At 45.0% G+C, this 22,868-nt stretch overlaps 2 protein-coding genes across 7 annotated transcripts in view; both read left to right on the top strand.

Moving 5' to 3' along the window:
• The window catches only part of pdlim5b (PDZ and LIM domain 5b), a 55,972-nt gene extending 35,538 nt beyond the window's left edge, over positions 1 to 20,434 (top strand). Inside the window, exons 4-15 of one of the 6 annotated variants that reach the window (XM_020053342.3) lie at positions 6,554 to 6,587; positions 6,934 to 7,523; positions 11,417 to 11,458; positions 11,619 to 11,645; positions 11,971 to 12,125; positions 13,065 to 13,095; positions 16,064 to 16,230; positions 18,558 to 18,741; positions 19,338 to 19,518; positions 19,681 to 19,801; positions 19,899 to 20,014; positions 20,124 to 20,434. In XM_020053342.3, the coding sequence (XP_019908901.1) occupies positions 6,554 to 6,587; positions 6,934 to 7,523; positions 11,417 to 11,458; positions 11,619 to 11,645; positions 11,971 to 12,125; positions 13,065 to 13,095; positions 16,064 to 16,230; positions 18,558 to 18,741; positions 19,338 to 19,518; positions 19,681 to 19,801; positions 19,899 to 20,014; positions 20,124 to 20,213 (1,738 nt within the window). In that variant the 3' untranslated portion in view covers positions 20,214 to 20,434. Of the gene's footprint in view, positions 1 to 6,553; positions 6,588 to 6,933; positions 7,524 to 9,074; positions 9,128 to 11,416; positions 11,459 to 11,618; positions 11,646 to 11,970; positions 12,126 to 13,064; positions 13,096 to 16,063; positions 16,231 to 18,557; positions 18,742 to 19,337; positions 19,519 to 19,680; positions 19,802 to 19,898; positions 20,015 to 20,123 lie in introns of all 6 variants that reach the window. The other 5 variants (XM_010895662.5, XM_020053343.3, XM_010895663.5 and 2 more) reach the window with 5 other exon arrangements.
• Positions 20,435 to 22,233: 1,799 nt separating this feature from the next.
• bmpr1bb (bone morphogenetic protein receptor, type IBb) overlaps positions 22,234 to 22,868 on the top strand; it is a 67,642-nt gene continuing 67,007 nt past the window's right edge. The window contains exon 1 of the mRNA XM_010895666.5: positions 22,234 to 22,454. The gene's annotated coding sequence lies outside the window, so the exon portion shown is untranslated. The remainder of the gene's footprint in view (positions 22,455 to 22,868) is intronic.

Here is a 22,868-nt window from a genome sequence, read left to right as displayed (position 1 = left end):
TCTGCTATCAAGCTTGCTAGAAAGGCTTTATCACCGCCTGTATGTAGCTATAAATGCTCGCCGCAACACCACTTGTTTTGCAACCCGCCGATAGCTTTTGAGCCGATGTTCTTGCCAAGCAACCAAGGGGTGCGCTCATGGTATAGGCCTACGTAGTTGAATGTCCAATCAGTGAGAGTTAGGCCGGATCTGGACGGATAAACTGGAGTTGATTTGTTTTAGTTTTTTAAGATGAACACGTTTTGGTAGGCATTTTCTGAACTGTCTGTTTGGCTAATGTCCACTGGCCACAGTGGTGGGTAGCGGGTGTATATTTCCTACCCTGACTGAAACAGTTTTGCCCTCGGGCCCATTCCTCCGGTCTCCTTACCCTGCAGATGTGTGTGGGTCATATGTCATGTGCACATTTCCCAGCAGTGTCCATTAGCTTCAGTAGTATTCCAAGGGTGTGTAGTGTGAATCACAACCCTGTGAGTTATCTTGTGTGACTGATTTAATGGACACCCACATAAAATTGGAAAGTCAGTACTCATGCTAGAAATTGTACTTTTAAACCCCACTCTGTCCGTAAGACTACGAAATAGGTGAGACTGCTCCGATACTCCTTAGTTGCATAACCGTCAGCCCACCTCTGGTTGTTATTAAATGAAGGCATGATTGGAGTGGGTGGAATTTATATAGGTTGATTTATGTGGTCATGTGAGTGTACCAGGGAGGCTGGCAGTGTAAATTAGGTTCTGTGTGAGAAGAGGCCTCTGGCTGGTCACTGTCTGAAACTCCTTGAAACTCCTCTATTTCTAAACCCCCATTTCTCACACAACTAAAATTTCTTTGTGATTTGGCCCCTCCCTATCTTAATAATATTTTTAAACCTAATTTCCTGAAATTCAAAAAAAAAGTCCCATGAAACTGAAGAACAATGGCCTATTAAAGGCTTTATAATAACCTACACTTATATTAACAATATATACATAATGGCCATGGGTCAGGATTTTATTCCTAGATTCTTGCTGTCTCTCTGTTGGTTCAGTCACTGTCTCACTACTCTCTGGGCCACTGTCTTCCATCTCATGCTGGTACTCCTCCAGCACCTCTACCCTAGCTTCAGTCACTGGCTCTACAATCCATTTTCCAAAACTAAATACGTACTTGAATTGTATAAAGCAGTTGCACAAGGTTATTATTACTGTTTAACATTTTATTAAAATGTTTTGTCAGTAAAATGTTTAAGCCTTGTGGTCACCTTGCTAACGTAGTTTCTATGGGTCGCCTCTAACTTTGAGGGCTGAAGAATTACACTGTTTTCCATGGCTTTACAATCAAAATATGAACCCATTATTTACCTACCTGTCTAATTATTTACAAATCTAAAACGCATGCGGCCGCATAACCATAGCAAACCTTTTAACTTATAGACAACGCAGCTTATAGATAGTCTGGGAGATTTCTCTCACTTCAAATATCCTTACCACTGTCAGTACAGACATGATCTTACTATGGCACTAGTGAGTAGCTACCGGACAATACTGCCGAAGAACAAGTTTAAGAGCGGTTTGGGTATCGGACAGCAAACTTGGCTCCTTTAGTACCATATTCCTACAAAGAATGCACACATTTTCTCTCCAAAGTTACGGGTGGATTTCAATGTAATGCAAACATGAATAATTTCCTTAGAGCCTTCATGACATAGTTTATTACATTACTATTTTAGTACAAACATTCACCCGCCAGTTTAGAAATGTACTCGCCAAATGGAAAATCTACCTGCATTTGGCACTTGTCTTCATCCATCCAACATCTACAAAGGTCACACAAACAGCTTTACTATGTAGCCAAATTACTTTTGTCAACTATAGTTCATAGTAAATGAAAATCTACATTGTATTCTGTTTCTAAGCAAGATTTCGATGAATCATTCTGAATCATTTCAGAAACTGATTTAATCATTAGCCCATTCATCTTGGAATAAAGACATATATCTTTCTTTTTAATCATCAAAAAAAATAAAAAATCTAACGACCTGGTCTCCCTTTCTCTGAAAAGAATGCATTGCAATAGATTAACTTCAAACCCAAACAAACATGAATGTGAAAAATAGATCAAGGCAGGAGCATCATAAAGACAATATTATTAAATGCAGACTATAATAATTAAAATAGTTAGTTGAATATTGATGTCAACGAAAACAAAGATGAAAACAAGCATGGAGCCACTGCCTTTGCCTAAGTAAAAAGACTCAAGAACAACTGATTTGTTCAGTTTTTATCGTTCAATTGGTTATTCCGTTCATTTAAATGGCAGAGTTCTTCCCAACCATGGAATGGGCTGTTAGTTTAACCCTTGTAAAGAAAAATAGATCAAGACAGTAGCATTATAAAGACATGTTTGTAACAAATAACTGGACACATGGTAGGCTTAGGTCTAAAATAATTAGGCTAATGTAGTAGTTGATTTTTCGATTGTAACGATAAACTCACTAAATCATACACCGAGCCTTAGCATAAGAAAAAAGACTTGTGAATGACTGACTCCTTCAGTTTTATTGTTCAGTTGAACCCAGAGGACAATGTGATTGAAATTAGGGATGATTTGGTGCCGAAAGATTATTCATCTTCTGTTGTTTGGGAATATTTCGGGTTCCAGTGAGAACTAATGTAGGCCTAAGCCCCAATTCAATTGTGATCCTAGCAACGCCTCTGCATAGTGTCGTTGTGTACATCAACTGTAAATCCATTTCTACAACATCCTTACATTCCATTATCTTATATGGTCACCAGACCAGTTTCAGCTTAGGTGCATGTGCTCCTAAGCTGAAAATGTGGATTTGTGCTCACAATTAACCACAACAATTATGGACAAAACGGAGCTGAAAACACACTATACATATTTCTTGGTCTCCAACCTTTCTTGGTAAGAGAGATACTTTTAAGAAATGAAATGTGTCATCCTCCAAAAATCCGGTAATAATCACATGCACGGACCAAAGACAGGGCAAGAAACATGATGAAAATGAATTTCCCAGACACGGGGCTATGTTTAGGTTTTATGGTGGAATCATTTCAATGATGAGTTGATTAGATGGGTACTAGGAGTTTGTGTGAGATTTGTTTTAATTGTGCAGGGTGGTATGAAACATTGTCTTAGCTGGAGTTTTGGGATTGAATTTGGGCCATGTGAAAACTTTATTTTAGTTCAGAACTTTTTAGGTGCATATGCGAGTGCAATGGTGTAGAGCCCTGCAGTCTTTGTTTTTACAGTAATTATATGCCAACAAAGTTTTTGTCTTCTGTCTGTGTACACGCTGTCTACAACTGGCAACACTATCACACCCAGTCACATTCTGTCTCTGTGTACACGCTGTCTACAACTGGCAACACTATCACACCCAGTCACATTCTGTCTCTGTGTACACGCTGTCTACAACTGGCAACACTATCACACCCAGTCACATTCTGTCTCTGTGTACACGCTGTCTACAACTGGCAACACTATCACACCCAGTCACATTCTGTCTCTGTGTACACGCTGTCTACAACTGGCAACACTATCACACCCAGTCACATTCTGTCTCTGTGTACACGCTGTCTACAACTGGCAACACTATCACACCCAGTCACATTCTGTCTCTGTGTACACGCTGTCTACAACTGGCAACACTATCACACCCAGTCACATTCTGTCTCTGTGTACACGCTGTCTACAACTGGCAACACTATCATCCCCAGTCACATTCTGTCTCTGTGTACACGCTGTCTACAACTGGCAACACTATCATCCCCAGTCACATTCTGTCTCTGTGTACACGCTGTCTACAACTGGCAACACTATCACACCCAGTCACATTCTGAGTATGTGTACAATTACTTAGCGATTAAAAGGGATTCTGATTCTGCCATACTACTAATTTTCCTCCCATTCTCCCACACACAGCTGTCCACCCCTAACCCCCCCCCCCCGGCACACAGACACACACACACTGCCGGTCTGCCTTGAGAGGCCAGCAGGCGACGCAGTGAGAGACAGGACAGTGGGCTGAACAGATGTTCCTACGACCACCCTGGCGTGTGTTGGATCTGTCAGGCCTGGACACTCAGACAGACGATGGAGGATGGGGTTTCCACCCTGGAGCCCGGGTCCTCTGACGCCAGTTATACAGTTTGGACTCCATGTTGTTTCTAATGGCGCAGCTTGCTCCATTTAGCCCATCACCATCTCGTGTTGGTGTCCCAGGCCTCTACATGCGTGCTGCTGCTTCCGTCAAGCGCACACATGTTGGAAAATATGCCCTGTTAAATGCATAAGAGAAATATGCCCCCTGAAATGGGGATGAAGTAGAAGTGACATCAACATGTGGCAGGGTGGGGCTGGGTAATCTCCCGGAGAGCAGTAAGCTTTGTGCCGGTCCGCTACCCAGATTCTAACTCTTCCTAATATGGCAGAATGGGATAGACGGAATAGCAGAGAACATGCCCCTGATTTCAGAGACGGCCATTCTGTTCTGCTGAGTCACTGTGGGGTTATGGGGGAAAGGGGAGGCTTGGCCCGGGTAACACAGGAGGAGGACACAGTGGGTTGGGAAGCCAGACGAGAGGCATGGACGGAGAGTTTGTTGAGAGTGACGTTAATGAGAAAACGTGAAGCAGACGGAGCCTGGAATAATTGTGTCCAGCAGACTAAGGTCATAATGGGCTCACGCCATGGATGAGGGGCAAAGCATGGCTGGAGGAATGGAGAGCATGTGCTTATTTTTCCTGGAATGATGTTTTGCATCCTTGATGTGCCTTGAGTTTTTTTCTTCATTAGGCTACATTCTTTGTTGCATGGTGTTTTGGCTACTCGAATAGGGACAGAATAGGGAAAGTTATGAAGATAGCCTTCATCCTAGCGGATATAAAGAGCTGAGTTTTTGGCTCACTTCCTGGTCACGACCGGAAGTCCGTTCCCCTAACAGTGCGGTTGACTCCCGCAGTATTGTCAATAGAACCACCCTCCACTTCCTGATGTGATTAAAGAGCTGCTGCTGTATCTTCTAGACTTTTTAGCGTGTCCACCTGTAGCTCTGGGCTTGTCCACCTGTAGCTCTGGGCTTGTCCACCTGTAGCTCTGGGCGTGTCCACCTGTAGCTCTGGGCGTGTCCACCTGTAGCTCTGGGCGTGTCCACCTGTAGCTCTGGGCGTGTCCACCTGTAGCTCTGGGCGTGTCCACATGCAGTCTTCTTGTGCTCTGGGCTGTGGTCACAGTGCTGTTTCTCTTTGTGGCATACTGACAGGATTGATACAGAGGCACTTAGCAAGCAAGCAAGTTCATTTAGCACAATTCATACATACATTCAATGTGCTTTAAAAAAAATATATATATATAAAAATACAATTGCATAAAAACAAATACTCAGATGAAAACTTCAAAACATCATAATAATAAAACACAGAATAAGAAAATAAGAAAACGTACAGGTCATACTGTTAACACTATACTGGCATTTTCAGATGTCAGGCTCGAACGTCTTTTCTGTCTAAACTAAACATCTGTTAAACATTGCTGCAGATGATTGGCCTATTTGTTGTGCGTGAATGAAAAGGGTAATGGATTCTCTAGATCTTTTGTTACTATCTATAACAACTGGGAGTTTCTAAGTATTCAGTGACAGATTTTGTACCGGTAAAACTGTTTTACAGCTGTTTTTTTAGCCTGTTTTTCCCATAAGACTGCAGTATTCTTTAACACAGGTGAAGGAGTCAGTTGTAATGGATCTAGACAAAAACCCTCAGTCCTAAACAGTGACTTTCCGACCTGAACATCTCATCAATTGACTGGCAGCAGGTAGCTAGCTAACACTGTCTGCCATCTGCTTTCTTCAGGGACTGGTTAGCCTGTAAAGAGGCTTTGGCCTCATTTAAGAAACTAATATCAGTAAATTATATCTCAGAATTTGCAGCCATATGGATATTCCAGAGCTCACCAAGCACGAGTGGATGATTGAGTGAAATTAGGATCCAGGGGAAACATAGCCAACGTTGGGGAAACATACCAGAGTATTAGAGGCCGGTGTCTTTCCCCACGTGTCTCTACCGCCGTGGCGCTATATGCAGCTGAGGCACTGTGCTCCAAGCCAAATGGAAACAGGCGGTGTAGTAGAGCCCAGCCACAACGCTCTTTGATAGTGTGTGTAGTCTGGCTCTGTAGATGTTTTTCCCCTGTGCGGTTTGTTCCCCTCCTTCCCGAGTTTTCCTTCTCCCACCTGTGCCCCACTCCCGATCTCCTCTCCCAAGAGGCTGGTCCATAGAGAGATGGTAACCATTCAATCAAGGCCGACGTGTCTTTATCCATAGGTTCCTGCCTAGATGATGTAGAGTTGTCAGGGAGTCTCTAGGGCCTCACTGCATGTTTACGTCATTACGTTTGAGTCGTTTAGCAGACGCTGTTTCCCGAGCGACTTATAGGTAGCGAGTCTGATGGTATTCTGTTAGGGTGTGCTTGCCTTTCTGCTACTACAGACAGATGATCAGATGGGCTTTTTTTTTTTTTTCTCATGATGTTTTCTCTCACTTCGCAGAGCTTCCAGTGTTCCCAAGGTTGAGACGCCAAAGGTAAGCACCCTCCTGTGAATCGCACGCATCAAATCCCTCTCTTAACATGGACCGAACGATGGCGATTACTGTTTAAGGGGCATGTGTTAACAGTCACAGGGATCGTTAGCTAAAACACGCGTGCTAGAGAGTTTGTGGATGTGTCCGAGCATGCTCATTGTGCCCTTCTGAGACGATGTTACGCCACCTCTTGATTGGCTGTTGTGAGCACTGTGCAGAGCTTGTGAGGAATTTACCCTTGTGAGGACGTTACCTACGGCTTACAGCGATGTTTGGGGAAAGTTGGCCCTGCATGTGTCTGAGGTGTGTGTAGTGTGTCAGTGTTGTGCATGTGTGTCCATTTCAGGACAAACCACAGGAGATCATTAAGCCCGTGCCAATCACCCACCCTGCCACCCCTCCCACCTTCACCAGCCCCTCCCCACAATCGGGTGCTGCCTACAACAAGACGGCCCGCCCCTTTGGCGGGGACAGCAATACGGGTGCGGTCGCTTCCTCCCTGGTGGCTCCGAAGGTGGCCTCCATCCCTTCAGCTTCTTCTGCTTTCACCCCCGCTGCCCCCTCCTCCCAGCAGCCCCAGCCTCCCTTCCCATTGGCTAGCCGCTCCCGCTCACCAGCCCCACCCAGCTTAGCCCCGCCCAGCTCCACCCAACCCTCCCCAGCCCCGCCCGGCTCCACCCAATCTTCCTCAGCCGCACCTCCCAAACCCAACTCTGGCCGCTCCCCCTTCAGCACCCCTTCCTCCTCCACGTCATCCTCCCCGGCCAGAGTGACAGCCCCCTCCTCCAATCCCGGTGCTCTGCAGTCATCCTGCTATAACACGCCCATCCACCTGTACTCCAACGCCAATGCCTGCGAGGTGGCGATTGGACAGAGGCGTGGCCTATTGGAAGCCCATGGTGTGTCGGTTGACCCGGTCAAAGAGCCGCTGAATGGGTAAGCACCGCTGACGTCAAACCCCACCCCTCACTTCGCCTCCTCCCATGTTAACTCTCCTTCTGCCAAACCTCAGACCTCTCCTCCCTCCTTTGACTCCTTCACTTTCCAAGATGATTAAAAGTGCCTCGAAGTAACCGCCATTTTATTTTCAGCTGAAAATAACAGAAAGTGCATGGTAGATGTGTCCGCTTGGACTGGTGCAGGGCAACAGGAATGTGGTAATTGGGCATGAACGCGTTTCTGTCTCACCTCCCATAAATCGTGTTGTTAGCAGGTCTACAGAGATGTGTGGTTCACTCCACTGCCTGTCTGGATGATGCTGTTTGGCCAGTAGCTGGTGTCCATTTTCAGTTTACCAACAGATCTTTGACAGGACATACTCAGTAGTACATTTTCCATCAGTCTTTCTCAGTCTGCCTCAGGCCGGGGCACATTTTTAAAGTCAAGAAATGTTTGTGTGTGTTTCAACTATTTTGGGAAAGGAAAGAAAAGATGCAGTGGTCTCTTGGTCTCTCTTGTTTCCGGGGCTGTATATGCATGTCCTAATTTATTTGCACAATTGCTTATGTGAATCTAAAACAACGTATGAATGCAGTATATTTTAGGCCAAAAATGTCATTTCAAAAACAGGGTTCCTGGGAAGAACTGTTGAGAACCCTGTATCCTGAAAGTGCCTGTTTGTGTTAACATAATGGATGACCAGGTGGGGCAGCCCAACTTGACCCAGTATGTGGGTCGGGTGCCAGGAAAGCCCAGCACTGCCCCTCCCTCTAAATGATAGTAGAGTTAATTGCCAAACATCCAGTAGTCTGGCTCTGAGTCTGTGTGGCCTGTATGTTTGGTTTTGTTAATACCAACGTTTGTTTCCAATTAGCTCAGCATTCTGGCAGGGTGCTTCTCAGGACAGATGTATTCACAATATCTCAAACTAGCGAGACCAAGCGGTAAAAGACAAATGAGGGAGACCCCTCGGTCCGTAGCTTTCCTGTGTCCCTGGGGTCCCCTCAGTCTGCATTCACTACATATTTCCTAAGTTATTATTTGACCAATGAACTGCCCCCTCTAAACCCCCTGGACGGCCCTGTGTCTTTACAGGTACAGTAACAGCATGTGTGTGGGTTTAGTTGTGTCCTGTGTGTGTTTGTTGTACACATTTTACTATACTTGTGAGGATGAGAAGTCCAGACCAGTGCCCACTGTTATAATATGGCATGGCAAATCAGAGAGAGAGGGCCTTTTTCCGGACTATTTTAGGGTTAGTGGGTTATATTTGGGGTTAGTAGTTTGGTTTAGGGTTAAAAGGTGAGGTTCAGATAAAGTTAGGGTTAGTTTTAGCATTATGAATAAAGGAAAAGGGGTTTGTAATGGTAGTAATTATGGTCCCCTAAAGTTCCTCACAGGTAAAGTAATACAAGTGTGTATGTGTCTGTCTTTCCCTGGTTGTCTGCTTGCACATCGTCTCAGAAACATCTGTGTTTTTAGGAACAAGGTGAATCAGTGCTCTCATCTTGCAGTTGTCCTTTGCTTCTTCTTCTTCTCTTTCTGTAGGAGTGGCAAGTGGAAGAGACCAAGTTAGTGTTCCCCCCGTCATTTGTTGCGCTGTAAGCTAGGCTAGCTCTGCAGTGATGACGTGACGGTCAGGGATGTGCTGCTGGGCGTGATAACCACAGTACAATAACATCAACTCACCTACTTAGCATGCTCATCTCACAGCACTAATTAGCATACACAGACACAGACTGTAAAGACACCATTTAAAACACTTTAACAAAAGCCTGTAAAGAAACCATTATAAAACACATGGACAACAGGCTGTAAAGACACCATTATAAAACAAGGACTACAGCCTGTAAAGTCACTGTTATAAAACACACAGACAACAGCCTGTAAAGACACCGTTATAAAACACATGGACAACAACCTGTAAAGACACCATTATAAAACACGTACAGCAGCCCGTAAAGTCCCTGTTATAAAACACACAGACAACAGCCTGTAAAGACACCGTTATAAAACACATGGACAACAGCCTGTAAAGACACCATTATAAAACACGTACAGCAGCCCGTAAAGTCACTGTTATAAAACACACAGACAACAGCCTGTAAAGACACCGTTATAAAACACATGGACAACAGCCTGTAAAGACACCATTATAAAACACGTACAGCAGCCCGTAAAGTCACTGTTATAAAACACACAGACAACAGCCTGTAAAGACACCATTATAAAACACGTACAGCAGCCCGTAAAGTCACTGTTATAAAACACACAGACAACAGCATGTAAAGACACCATTATAAAACACGTACAGCAGCCCGTAAAGTCACTGTTATAAAACACACAGACAACAGCATGTAAAGACACCATTATAAAACTCGTACAGCAGCCCGTAAAGTCACTGTTATATAACACACGGACAACAGCCTGTAAAGACACCATTATAAAACATGTACAGCAGCCCGTAAAGTCACTGTTATATAACACACAGACAACAGCATGTAAAGACACCATTATAAAACACGTACAGCAGCCCGTAAAGTCACTGTTATAAAACACACAGACAACAGCATGTAAAGACACCATTATAAAACACGTACAGCAGCCCGTAAAGTCACTGTTATATAACACACGGACAACAGCCTGTAAAGACACCATTATAAAACATGTACAGCAGCCCGTAAAGTCACTGTTATATAACACACAGACAACAGCATGTAAAGACACCATTATAAAACACGTACAGCAGCCTGTAAAGTCACTGTTATAAAACACACAGACAACAGCATGTAAAGACACCATTATAAAACACATACAGCAGCCCGTAAAGTCACTGTTATAAAACACATGGACAACAGCCTGTAAGTGTTTTACCTTTTAATAGTCATATTCACAGTACACAAGGTAAACTACACTGCAACATACTTTCTTGCAGGTTTCTACCAAAAATAATATGAATGATTTATACAGTGGCTGCAGTTATATTAACATTTGACAATAATAATATAAGCATAATAATATAAAGGCAATATCAGCAACAGATAGTAGTATATAAATACTTCTTTCCGCTTAATATTTCCAGCTTGGTCTACATGTTAACTCATTTATTAACCCTCAGTTTCTGTCAAAAATACTTTTGATAAGAGCCCTATAGGCATTATAAAGGGTCCCTTCTATTTGAAATGCCTCAGGTTCCAGGCTAGACCTGTCCCTACTCAGCGGGCTCCTGGCCCCTTTGACTGTCCCTCTCTGTCTTTATGTGTGGAACACTGTTTACCGATGGTCACTAATTCATTACCAGCCAGTTACTCCCCTGTGGCTCTAGTAATCGGAACGTCACTTAGAATACTCTCGCAGACGCAGTATAACACAACAGGACATTGGCTGGAGAGCTCACACACATTATTCAGCACACATTCCATCTGCCTCAGGTTCAGAAAGATTTGTTATGCAATAAAAATACATCTTGAGATGTGTGTCGACATTGGTTTTTATTCAGGACGGGAATACAAGCGATGGATCTTTTCTGGTCCTGAGCTTACTGTAGTATGAGCTGCATTGGTTCCCTCTTGTGGTGAGAAATGGTAGCATTCACGTTGGTATATAATGTATTAATCTTGTAACATCATTATTTAATAAAGTGTGCGGTCAATTCCCCATAGCCTAATCAACATCAACAATTGATCAATGATCCATAAAGACTATTTGGCCTGGTAGAAAAGCATGATGTCATTGTCTTGCTGTGTTAATACCCCGACTGAGTAATGTTCTCTTCACGGCCTGTGGAAATGATAAGTGCAGTTCATTTGAATACAAATAAATCTCCCTGACGTCCCAGAATGCCGTTCGTCGTGTGGTGCTGTAGCTGATTGCTGTTCTGCCATTTTTAGTGTAGCTGCTGTTTCTGATAGTGGGCCTCCCAGAATTCTTAAGTAAGTATAATCTGTGACAGCTATGCTCTTACTTCACATCCAAATAGTTTTCCGTATGGTTTAGTGCCTGGGGGGGTACACCATTCTTACTCTCAATCATTTCAACGGTCTGATTCTTCTGTTCTTCTATTTTCCTTGCCTTCCTCATTTCTGTATGCAGAGTCCCCCCAAAGACTGCCCCCCGGAGGTACAGTACAAAGGATTTAGTAGGGGACACTTGACCGAATGTGTGTGTCCCCAAACTGAGGGAATGTGTGTTATATGTGTTTGGCTCGAGCAAAATGGTGCTTTTTGCTCATCTAGTGTGAAAAAGTATGGAATGTTGCCCTGGATAAATGCTCCTGCTAAATGACTTGCATGTAAGTGTCATAGTATGACCTGGTGTGAGAGAGGGTGTCTACATATTAAAGTCACTTCATAAATGAATCTGAATAATATCTGAGTAGATGAACAAGATGAATGCTGGTAGTCAGTGATGGTAGTAATGCCCCTTTCTCCCTGTGTGGTCTCAGGAACAGGATGGAACCAGAGCTGACCCATCCCTCACCCCTCAGCGAGGCCAGTAAGAAGCGTCTGATTGAGGACACGGAGGACTGGCACCCTCGTACTGGCACCTCTCAGTCCAGGTCCTTCCGGATCCTGGCTCAGATCACCGGCACGGAGAATGGTGGGTTCCCCCTCTCGCCCTCTGTACACTGATCCATAATGACACCCTAGTGACTGGCATGCTGGGCTAACACACGCAGAGCCACTAGTCACCAGGAAGTAGAAATCTATCACACGTACATCTTACTGTATCCCTGTGAAGCCACCGTTTGAGTTTTCCCTTTGTATCTTGTGTGGCTCAGTTTTTAGACCTTGGTGCTCGTACAAAAATGTTGGAGGGACTTAAAGTAGTGTGTGCCTATGTTTCTGGATAAGAGCGCACGCTGAATGACAAGTAAGGAGAGTAATATTAAATACAAACCATGCTGCATGTTCCTCCCTGTGGTGCAGCACTGTGTCCATGTTCTGGTCCCCCTGGCGCAGTTCTGTTTTGGGCCTCAGCATCCATCTCTTTGTCATCACCTAAGCTATGTGTCAACCTTTTGGATTAAAAAGGGTTGGATGAATAAATAAATGAATGAAATGTGTTTGTGTTGGACTGGCTCTGCTAACGCTAGCTGACATGGAGCAGACAAGAGTCTGGGCATTAGAAGGCCTTCCTTCGCTCCAGACAGAGGATTTGGTTACATCTACTGTGTTTAAAACATGCAATACTGTTGATCTTATGCAAATGGTTCTAGAGGGAGCTTTGTACAGCTGTAGAGGTGGATGAAAGGCCGTAGCTCCCTGCAGGACTGAGGTCAGCCGGCAGGGTTGATATCTGCCATGTGATACTGTTCAGCCCTGTCAACTAGCCCTCACATGGAGCACTGCTACTGGAGGAGGGCCATTGTGGAACATTGCTTGTCGAGTTATAGTTCCATTCATAGCTGTGAATTTCATTAAAATGGGGAGTTTTTTGGCTGGTCACTCCATGGCCGTCCTCACCAATTGTTAGACATACCCCAAACGATCTCCGCAACGATGTTCATGGGTTGTTGTTTTTCTCCTCTGTTCACAGACCAAGCCCAGGAGAACAACCCTGTAAAGAAGTGAGTAGTAGCCGTTCATTATTGTGGTCCTGTGTGATCTGGTGTGGTGCCAGTTTCATGGTGTGTGTGTGTGTGTTTGTGCGGTGCCATGTTGTTGTTGTTGTTGTTGTTGTTGTTACTGTTACTATGTTGTCTTTCTGGTGCACCATGTATCCGTGTCTCGCCTGTCCCAGGAGTTTCTCATTACTTGTGTTCTGTGTTTAGCCCATACTTCCTGATCCGTGAGATGCTCAGTATCACGCTTAGCTTAAGGCTCCATTACTGGAAGCCACATTAGAGGGAGTTCTTAGTGATGGAAACCCTAATGCAAGCACCTCAGTCCAGATTATCCAGGCATGACTGGCCTGCCTTCAGAGCAGGAGAATCTGGGAATCTGAGTTCTGCGTTTTGCTTCCATTCATCTTCATCTTCAGGACCCCCCCCCCCTCCATTCCCGTCTAAAGACCCAGCCAAACAGAAAGTCATGGTGGGATCGTAGGTTATTATGGGATTATGGGTAATCATGGCCTGCCAAGAGAACTCTCCCCCTCCTCAGACAGACAGAACACACTGAGGCACAGAGCTCTAGGGCCCATTAATCCACTGAATACATTAGTACAGCACCTTTCCTGTATGCCATTGACACTTCTTGTGTATTACTTTTTCCAATGTCTTTCTTTTCCTTTTTCCCCCACTTCCCTCCTCCACTCTCCCTCTTCCTCCTGCCTGTCCACCTCCCTCCCTCCCTTTTACTCCTTCTCTGTGCCTGTGGTGGGGTGTGTCAGGGGCCATAAACTGGACCCAGAGGTTGTGGGACAACAGTACAACAAGCTGCGAGACTGGCACCATGGTGTTTCAGCACGCACTCTCAACGTCCAGTAGACTGTGTCTGTCTGTGGGTTATTTAGTCTCTCTGAGTCTCCGGTTCCAGACTCACCTCTTCTGTCCCATATCACACACACTTACGTACAGGAATGACTCCTAAATGACATGTTACGGTGTGTGTGACTGCTAAAGAGTTAAACAACTTAACACCTTATTTAACAACTTGCAGTATCTATCCTGTTTCTACTGTACGTATCTATCCTGTTTCTACTTTACATATCTCTCCTGTACGGATCTTTCCTGTTTCTGCTGTACGTCTCTGTAATATATTTGATATGTGTAGATTTAACCAATAAGACAAGGGTGTGTGAAATATGACCCGTATACCACAGTTCTGCTACGTGCTGTTTTTAAGCATCACAGTGATATTGACATTATTCTCCTAACCACTGAGATGCCTTATTGCTATCATGCACTGGTTACTAACACAACTAGAACTGTACATCGTGACATGATGTCATACATGTGGCATACATATATAAAACACATTTTTCAGCCAATCAGCATTCAGGATTTCAGTCACATTGATATAAAATGGCTTTACTCTCATGAATATAGCATAGGTTTTCTTTATTTTTGTGTTTATTTGGTTATTTTATTTTCCTTTGCTTCACTGTCCCATAACTCTGTGATGTCACTGTCCTTCTCCACAACTGTCTTTGTATTTACCTTCATTCTGTTTTGTTTTATACACTAACACAATTTGTTTGACTACTTGATGCTTAATAAAGTTGTTTTCCTTTCTCTCAGCTGTTCTTTATTTCCTGTTCTCTCCTTGGTCTGTTCCTGTGGATTCAGAAATGATCTAAAAACTAGAGATCCCTGTTTGGAGAAAGGGCACAAAGTGGCTGCTAATGTCTTCGCACCACTCAAAGTAATGTTCTGCTTGACATACAGTAGTTTATATTTCTACCAGTAGAGGGCAGTGTTCTCTAACAATGTGTAATACAGTGTAGCTGACATGCATTCATACAACTGGACAGGACCTGGGTCAAATCAAATTCCCTAAATTATCCAAGCTCAGGCAAGGGATTCTCCCCTGGGGTTAGAAGTGGCTTGAAAAACAGTGTTTCCTTACTGACTGTAGTTGATTGTCCAGATAGATGATGGCAATTGATTGCGCAGACACACTGTAAGCATTGTTTACCAGTGAATCCAGTTATAGAACCATCTAACATGTCCGTGTCAATGACATCTGTAGTATAAATACTTTATCTACAGTGCAAAACAGACACCTGACCACCTTGTCCTGAACAGCCTTTACGAGGGAGGGGGGGGTTAGAGAGAGAGGTGGGGGGAGAAGCTGTGCCAACTCTAATTGCTTTCCCCTTTCCCTTATTGATGTGCCATCTGGACACTGGGTTGTATCACGTATCCTTATTGGATCAATCTGGCCATGGTTTTCATCACACACAGCTTTATTTCCAATTAGCTGTCCCGTTAATTGTTCTGATTGGTTGAGTGTGTCACTGAGCTTCCTGCTAATTGATTGTAATGGTTAGTGTCTGGGCTGGACCTGACATGAGTATCATGCTCAGCCTGGTGTTACGTCTTTAAAACAGCTATGCCAATACAACACTGGTACTTCCAACCATTCATGTGGTATAATATGTAGTGGAACGGAGGGATTACAGTTTATATTGAGGACATGGAGTGGCGACAATGCGGATGTGAAGGAACCTTTGCAGAAGGTGGGTAGCTTTTAGTGGTGAGGTGTTTTGAGATTGAATGACATTTCAGCAGCGTAGACGCGTCCCTCTGAACCCGGGTTGACCCAACGGACGGCCCGCGCCTGTGTGAGGTTGGCGCAGCGTCATCGTGACCCCGCACTCCCAGACCCAAGGGACGTCAGTGCTAGCCAGCTCATTACGAGCCGAGCTGTGGCCTTTTTCCTCGATGTGTTGGTGTGACCGAGCAACCCCAGATTGTTGGTAATCCAGATGAAGTGTGAATAACGGGAGGAACTTTTTGTGCCCCCACAAAGCATGGATTGTGTGTGTTTGGGGGGGGGGGGGGGGGGGTTCTTTGTGTGTTTTCGCTGCATTTCGCTGCATGCTTGTGTGTCTGTGAAAATGATCTCTAATCTGTTTTTTCGGTTCTCCAGTGAGGTCGTTGAGGAGGCCCTGCCCGCTGCCCACAACACAACATCAGTGAAGACCATGGTCAAAGCCCCTGCAGGCCCCAGGAATGGCAACAGTGTCCCACCGCCCACGTTTAAGACACCCCCGGCCCATGGTAAACCCTCCTGGCCGGCTGGAGGAGGTCCCGCAGGTACTCCTGTTCCTACCCTCCTTCCTGTTCCACCCCCCACTGACGGTACCCACTCAGTCTTCCTGTCAGGGTTCTGCGGCTGGTTTCACCCAGCATTCAACACCCTGTTCATATTTTGCTTGTTTCTGCAATGTGTCCTGGTGATAAGATACAACCGTCTCTTCAATGGAAGCTTGAATGTACACGGCTAGGCCGTCGTGTTGGCATCTGTAGGAGCTTCCTTTGACCTGCAGGGGGCAGGTGACCACTGTTGCTCATTGGAACCGGTGCTTTCAATAGAGCAGCATAACGCCTCAGTTCCACAGCGCCCTTTTTCCATTCTCACGTCTGCATGACCAGTGCCGTTAAGCCAATTAGCAAAAATTTCACTTTTCCGCGGCTCCTGAGCAAAATAAATGGTGAAATTGAAAATGACACACGAGAGTCTTTAAGACGGACTATGTTCAGGGTTTACACTGAGACAACTGTAGCTGTCTCCGTGTAAATATTTTCTGAACGGCCTTCAGGTTGGGGGCCGTTACTGAGACGGCAGTATGCTTTTATACATATATGAATAAACGTGGCTTACACAGCAGTGTGTGCACTAAAGGGCTCCTGTGCTTACCTACAGCCTCTGGGGACCTCTTAAGTGGGAGCTGCTAAAAGGCGTACGAGAGACCACAGGTAGCTCTCTGTTAGATACACTGTAAGTGTCAGCATTCCACTGACTCGACCCGGCGTTTACAAACACACAGCTCATGCTGTGCGGGTGTGTCTGTCTGTCTGTCTCTGTGTGTGTGTGTGTGTGTGTGTGTGTGTGTGTGTGTGTGTCTGTGTCTCCCCCTTTGCTAGCACTGATAGTGCATTGTTGAGTTTGGAAACATTTCTTATTTTTTACGGCAGCCGGTTGGGAGATTGTCTGGGTCTGTCTGCCCTTAGCTGAATATAGAGGTTTGGTGGTGTGTTCCAGGTGACTGTGTGTGTTTCTGGCCGTCACTGGCCCAAAGATAATTCAATTGGAATTAGAGAGCAAAAGAACGAGCGTGTGAAAGAGATTGAAGAAGACAGAGGCTGGAAATCTTCTCTTGTGAATTCGGGGGTGGGGTGACGTATCAGTAATGATGAAAGACGGACTGGAAGCGATCTGTGTAAAAAGCCGGGGAGTCCTGCTGACAGAAGCGGATACATCTCCTAGATGTTTATCAGCCAGAGAGGAGTGTTGGGGTAATGACTTCTCCAGCCTCCCTCTCTCCATGCCTTCCTGTCCCCAACCCCTGCGGCCCGGCCCACCGCTACTGTCCTCGACTTACTCGGCAGGACGTTAAAAATACCAACTTAGCCGGAGGTTACAGAGGGTGCAGCAAGCGTTTGATGGGCTGCTTGATTGGCAGCCCCAGTTGCGGTTCAAGTGAAACAGAGATCCAGATCTCCAGTGTTCTCTTGCCCAAAGCATTTTCAGTGGTTAGTTGGAGTACAGAGCTAACCCACAGTGACAATGTCATATGCAGTTACTTGCTCTTCCTGCTTCAGCTCTCTCTCCTCTGTCTTTCTCTCCATTCTTTCTCTCTCCGTCTTTCTCGGTTTCTCTGTCTACTGTCTTTCTGTTTCTTTTTCCTCTCTTACTTTCTCCGTCTTTCCGTCTTCATCTTTATTGCTCTCTCTCGTTCTTTCCCATGGATGTCCTCTCCCGTCTCCTCTCACTTCCCTGCCAGTCCCCAGCCCTGTTTATTCAGCTCGTTTGCTCTCAGTTACGAGGAAATCGAAGGGCCGCTTGCTCCCTGACCCCTCAGTCCCCCAGTCTTTGATTCGAGTGCTCCTTTTCACTGCCCCCCCCCACCCTCCCCCGACTCTGAAGGCCACCATCTTTGACCTCCCCTATGGATGTATCTGTGCAGCCGGAGAGGGGGGGGGGGGCTGTGTCTTTCTGGGAGGAAAAGAGGGAGGGATAGGGGTGGTTTATTTTGCCAGGTGTCTCCTCTTGCCTTGGGAATGAGGGGGAAAAAATCCCAGTGGGAAAAATTTATCCTTTGTTTGGGTGGTGTGGAGTGGATGTGCCTGATACAGCTGGCCTATTATGAAGACAAGGAGGACACCAATGCATTCTGTGGTCCAGTCACACCTGAGCTGGGCTGTGTTTATGGTTAGGGTGCTAGTGAGGTAGTCACCAGTGGATTCAGCCCCGGTTCTCATTGACCACCATCCGACCAGGACCATTCTGCGATTTTCCCTGTCTGTGTTAGATCACATGATACATCCGCTTGGGGGTGTCTTCTTTACACAGCTCAGTGTGTTTCTCTTTATCTCCGGCTGGTGATGAACTATATATTCTGTATATTCCGCTGCTTTAGGTCCTAAAGGTGGAGTGGCGCCCTCTTATGGCCTAATCAGCAACGCTGCACCGGTACCCAAAGGTCCTGACCGACCCACACCCCAGGCTCACCCCAAGGACCAGGATACGTTGGTGCAGCGGGCCGAACATATCGCCGCAGGGACACGCACACCCATGTGTGGCCACTGTGATAAGGTCATTAGGTCAGTAGCCACCGTCAGTATAAGGAAACATGATGTTGCGTTATGGTCAATATAGGACACCATGAAATTACCTTGTGGTCAGTATAGGAAGCCAGCAATAACGCTGCCTTATGGTCAGTATAGGACACCATGAAATTACCTTGTGGTCAGTATAGGATACCATGAAATTACCTTGTGGTCAGTATAGGACACCATGAAATTACCTTGTGGTCAGTATAGGACACCATGAAATTACTTTCTGGGCAGTATAGGAAGCCATGATGTTACCTAATGGTCAGTACAGGACTCCATTACATTGCCTTATGGTCAGTATAGGACACCATGATGTTACCTAATGGTCAGTACAGGACTCCATTACATTGCCTTATGGTCAGTATAGGAAGCCATGATGTTACCTAATGGTCAGTACAGGACTCCATTACATTGCCTTATGGTCAGTATAGGACACCATGACCAGTGTATTGGGCATTTTGGGCCTAATCTTAAGGGTTCACTTAAGATTAGGCCCTACTGCTGGGAAGAGTCCCAGCAGTAGTTGAGTTGAAAGTTAATTAGTGTTGCTTATCTGGACCTGTGACCTTTCTTGCCTTCCCCAGGGGTCCATTCCTGGTGGCCATGGGCATGTCCTGGCACCCTGAGGAGTTCAACTGTTCCCACTGCCGCACGTCTCTGGTGGAGTCAGGCTTTGTGGAGGAGAGGGGGACTGTGTACTGTGCACACTGCTATGAGGAGTTCTTTGCTCCTACCTGCACCGGCTGCAAGCAGAAGGTCTTGGGGGTGAGTTTCTTACTTCAGGACGTAATATAGTATCTGGGTTTGTCCACTCTGCAACATTATCTTATCCCCTGGTATCTTTCTTTTCAAATCCACAGACAAATTGCAAGCAAATGAGGACATTGTGAGGGTAATACAATTAACTATCTCTTAATGTCCTTACAGGAAGTCATCAATGCCCTGAAGCAAACCTGGCATGTGAACTGCTTCCTGTGTGCGTCCTGCCGCCAGCCAATCAGAAACAACACGTTCCACATGGAGGACGGTCTGCCATACTGTGAAAGAGGTGAGGGTCATTGGAAGCAAGGTGTTTGAGTGAAGGTGACTCTGAAATGATTGACGTCTTTTGATACCATTCTTTTATTTTTATTTTTTTCACCCAGACTACTACCAACTCTTTGGTACCAGTTGCCATGGTTGTGACTTTCCCATTGAGGCCGGGGACAAGTTCCTAGAGGCGTTGGGATTCACCTGGCATGATACCTGCTTCGTGTGTGCTGTGAGTCAGACCCCTCCCCAAGGAGCGAGTGAAGAAGGGAGAGATGGAGTCAAACACAACATAGGAGGACTGTAACCCACTGGCACTAATCTGCTGTCTTTCCTTATAGGTCTGCAGCACAAGTTTGGAGGGTCAGGCCTTCTTCTCTAAAAAGGACAAGGCTCTGTGCAAGAAGCACGCGAACACAGTCAAGATCTGACCCCACCCCCAGAACCACAGACAGAGGAAAGCCGAAAGAATTTACCCGATCAGTTGTTGATATTTTGGGTTGTTAAAAAAAAAAAGATTTATCTGATAAATGTTTATCAGAGATTTGGTATTTGGGGTTTAAGCTAGACTTTCTCGTGTGTGTGTGTTGACTGTGTGTGTGTTGACTGTGTGTGTGTGTGTGTGTGTGTGTTGACAGTGTGTCTGTGTGTGTGTTGACTGTGTGTGTGTGTGTGTGTGTTGACTGTGTGTGTGTGTGTGTGTGTGTGACTGTGTGTGTGTGTGTGTGTGTTGACTGTGTGTGTGTGTGTGTGTGTGTGTGTGTGTTGACTGTGTGTGTGTGTGTGTGTGTGTTGACTGTGTGTGTGTGTGTGTGTGTGTGTGTGTGTGTGTGTTGACTGTGTGTGTTGACTGTGTGTGTGTGTGTGTGTGTGTTGACTGTGTGTGTGTGTGTGTGTGTTGACTGTGTGTGTGTGTTGACTGTGTGTGTGTGTGTGTGTGTGTGTGTGTGTGTGTGTGTGTGTGTGTGTGTGTGTGTGTGTGTGTGTGTTGACTGTGTGTGTGTGTGTGTGTGTGTGTGTGTTGACAGAGTGTGTACGTTAGTTTACTATTCACTGCTTGTGACGTATAAGGCAAAACATATTTTGCTCATATTTAGGTATGAAAACGGCACTAGGGGCTTTTCTACCATTTAGGTTGTTATTTAAAAACATTTGTTGGAGGTTAGGTAAAGTGTATGATGGGAGATAGGATGTTGACTTGAAGGGAGGTGTACATTTCATGAGATTGAGATGTTTAAGGTTTCTCCCTAGCAAGCAAGGGACGTCCAGGATATGATTTGGATGGTCTACATGTGTGAATGTAGAAGGTAGTGTTATCTTCAAGTCGCTGGCCAGGGGACATGTTTGCTCATCATGCCTTCTCTTGTAGATGTCTAAGAATTAATTCAACAAATGACAATCCAATATGTCTTAGAATGTATGTAGTTAAAATCCAATGTGTGTTGTTTTAATATATGAGGGCTTCATTAAATGAGCATAAATTGGTGGACGGATTAAAATCAATTAAACACCTGTTTGGAAAATGGCTCCCCAGATCCTTTTTACTTTTACTCCTGCTCTTCCTGTCCTATCTGTCTCTTTGTTGTTGTGCTTGGGTCAGGTGTGAGGGTATTTATCCTGCTAGTATATTTATTGGGAATAGAGGTATACAGTTTTTGGGGCTTTCTACAGGCTATTGCACTGAGTGGTTCCCTTACAAAGTCGGTCAGGACAGACAGCTGTCATTATGGGGTATAGCTTTTTAAATGTATTTAGCTTTTTCTACCAAAAAATTGGTTTTCAATGTAGTGTGTACTGGTATAATTCATTTAATTTCCCATCATATTTGCCATGGTGTTAATCAAGAAAGGTTAAAAAGACCTGTGGGATGGACATACAGTACATTTTTATCAAAGTTTTGGTAGTAATAAGATGTTCAGTCGTGGTTGTTGGCATTTAAGCCAAATGTATCTTTACAAAAGGGTGGGTGCACGTCAGGCCCCACCAGTTCCTATATCGAATTGTAAACCTGGTCGGTGAAAAGTCTGTTCTGTTCCCAGTTCATTGCAGGTTGCTGGAAATGAAAATGCCTTTCGGTCATCTTACGTGGTAAAATAAGCATACAATAAAAAACAATGATGCGTTCTATTACAGTATGCAGACAGGCACGATCTTGCACCCGCACACATTCACCTACTGTAAGCGGGAAAAGTATACAGTCTCCAAGGAGATCGGCCGACAACACCTCTCAAGTGTCCTGTCTTGTCTCCAATGATGACAGCTTATTTACATAACGAATCGCCTCAATTAGGTGGGCTTATGAACTTCAACAGTGCGGAATAGAATTTGTATTTTGAATAAACAATGACTGAAAAGGGTTATAGTGTAAAATGTCAAGTGATTTCTTGTTATGCAATAAAGATTTCCATCGGTAGATATTAGAAGTAAAATTTGAAGGGACACTTGGAGCAGCGGGGGCCCTGTACTTCTCCAAGACGTCGGAGGTGGGAGCCCTATACGGGACTGCAAAGACGCAGCGAACAGGCAGACCTCGTTCACTTGAAAAAGTCAGAAGTCGGAAACAACAACACACACGTAGAACAATTTACGAAGCCTAGATGTATTTCTCAGACGTTTTGTGAGCAATTCATCACATCGGAATCCTGCCATTTCACTTTAAACGCGAGGAAAAGGTAGGTGTGTTTAGAAAACCTAGGTAGGCTATTGTAGAGAGCGCGAAGTTTTAGCAGCGTCAATTCTTATGGTCGCGAGTTTCCATCATTTCTATCAGAATTTAAGTGGCGTTACGCTTGTGGTTAATTTACTTCGGTCGAGATGCTCAGATCGTATTCTGTGATTTGTTTAAGGGACACTGCTTTGCTCCATCACTCGCTACCGACTGACTGATTTGTCTGCTTCCTCTGTTTCCGAGTTTTCCGGAGCTGTTGATGCTTATCAGCAATTGGTTCAATTATCAAGGCACAATAAATCTAAATGCCACTTACGATCTACTGAGATAGCCAAGTTTCGCTGGAAAACAACTCAGACGTTCATTTATGACAAACCAAACAGAATTTCACAAACTATGAAAATATAGCGTGATGTAA

Source organism: Esox lucius, chromosome 14, assembly GCF_011004845.1.
Source record: "Esox lucius isolate fEsoLuc1 chromosome 14, fEsoLuc1.pri, whole genome shotgun sequence".
Lineage (NCBI taxonomy): Eukaryota > Metazoa > Chordata > Actinopteri > Esociformes > Esocidae > Esox > Esox lucius.
The sequence above is the reverse complement of the archived record's forward strand: the minus strand, read 5'-3'. Positions and strand labels throughout refer to the sequence as shown.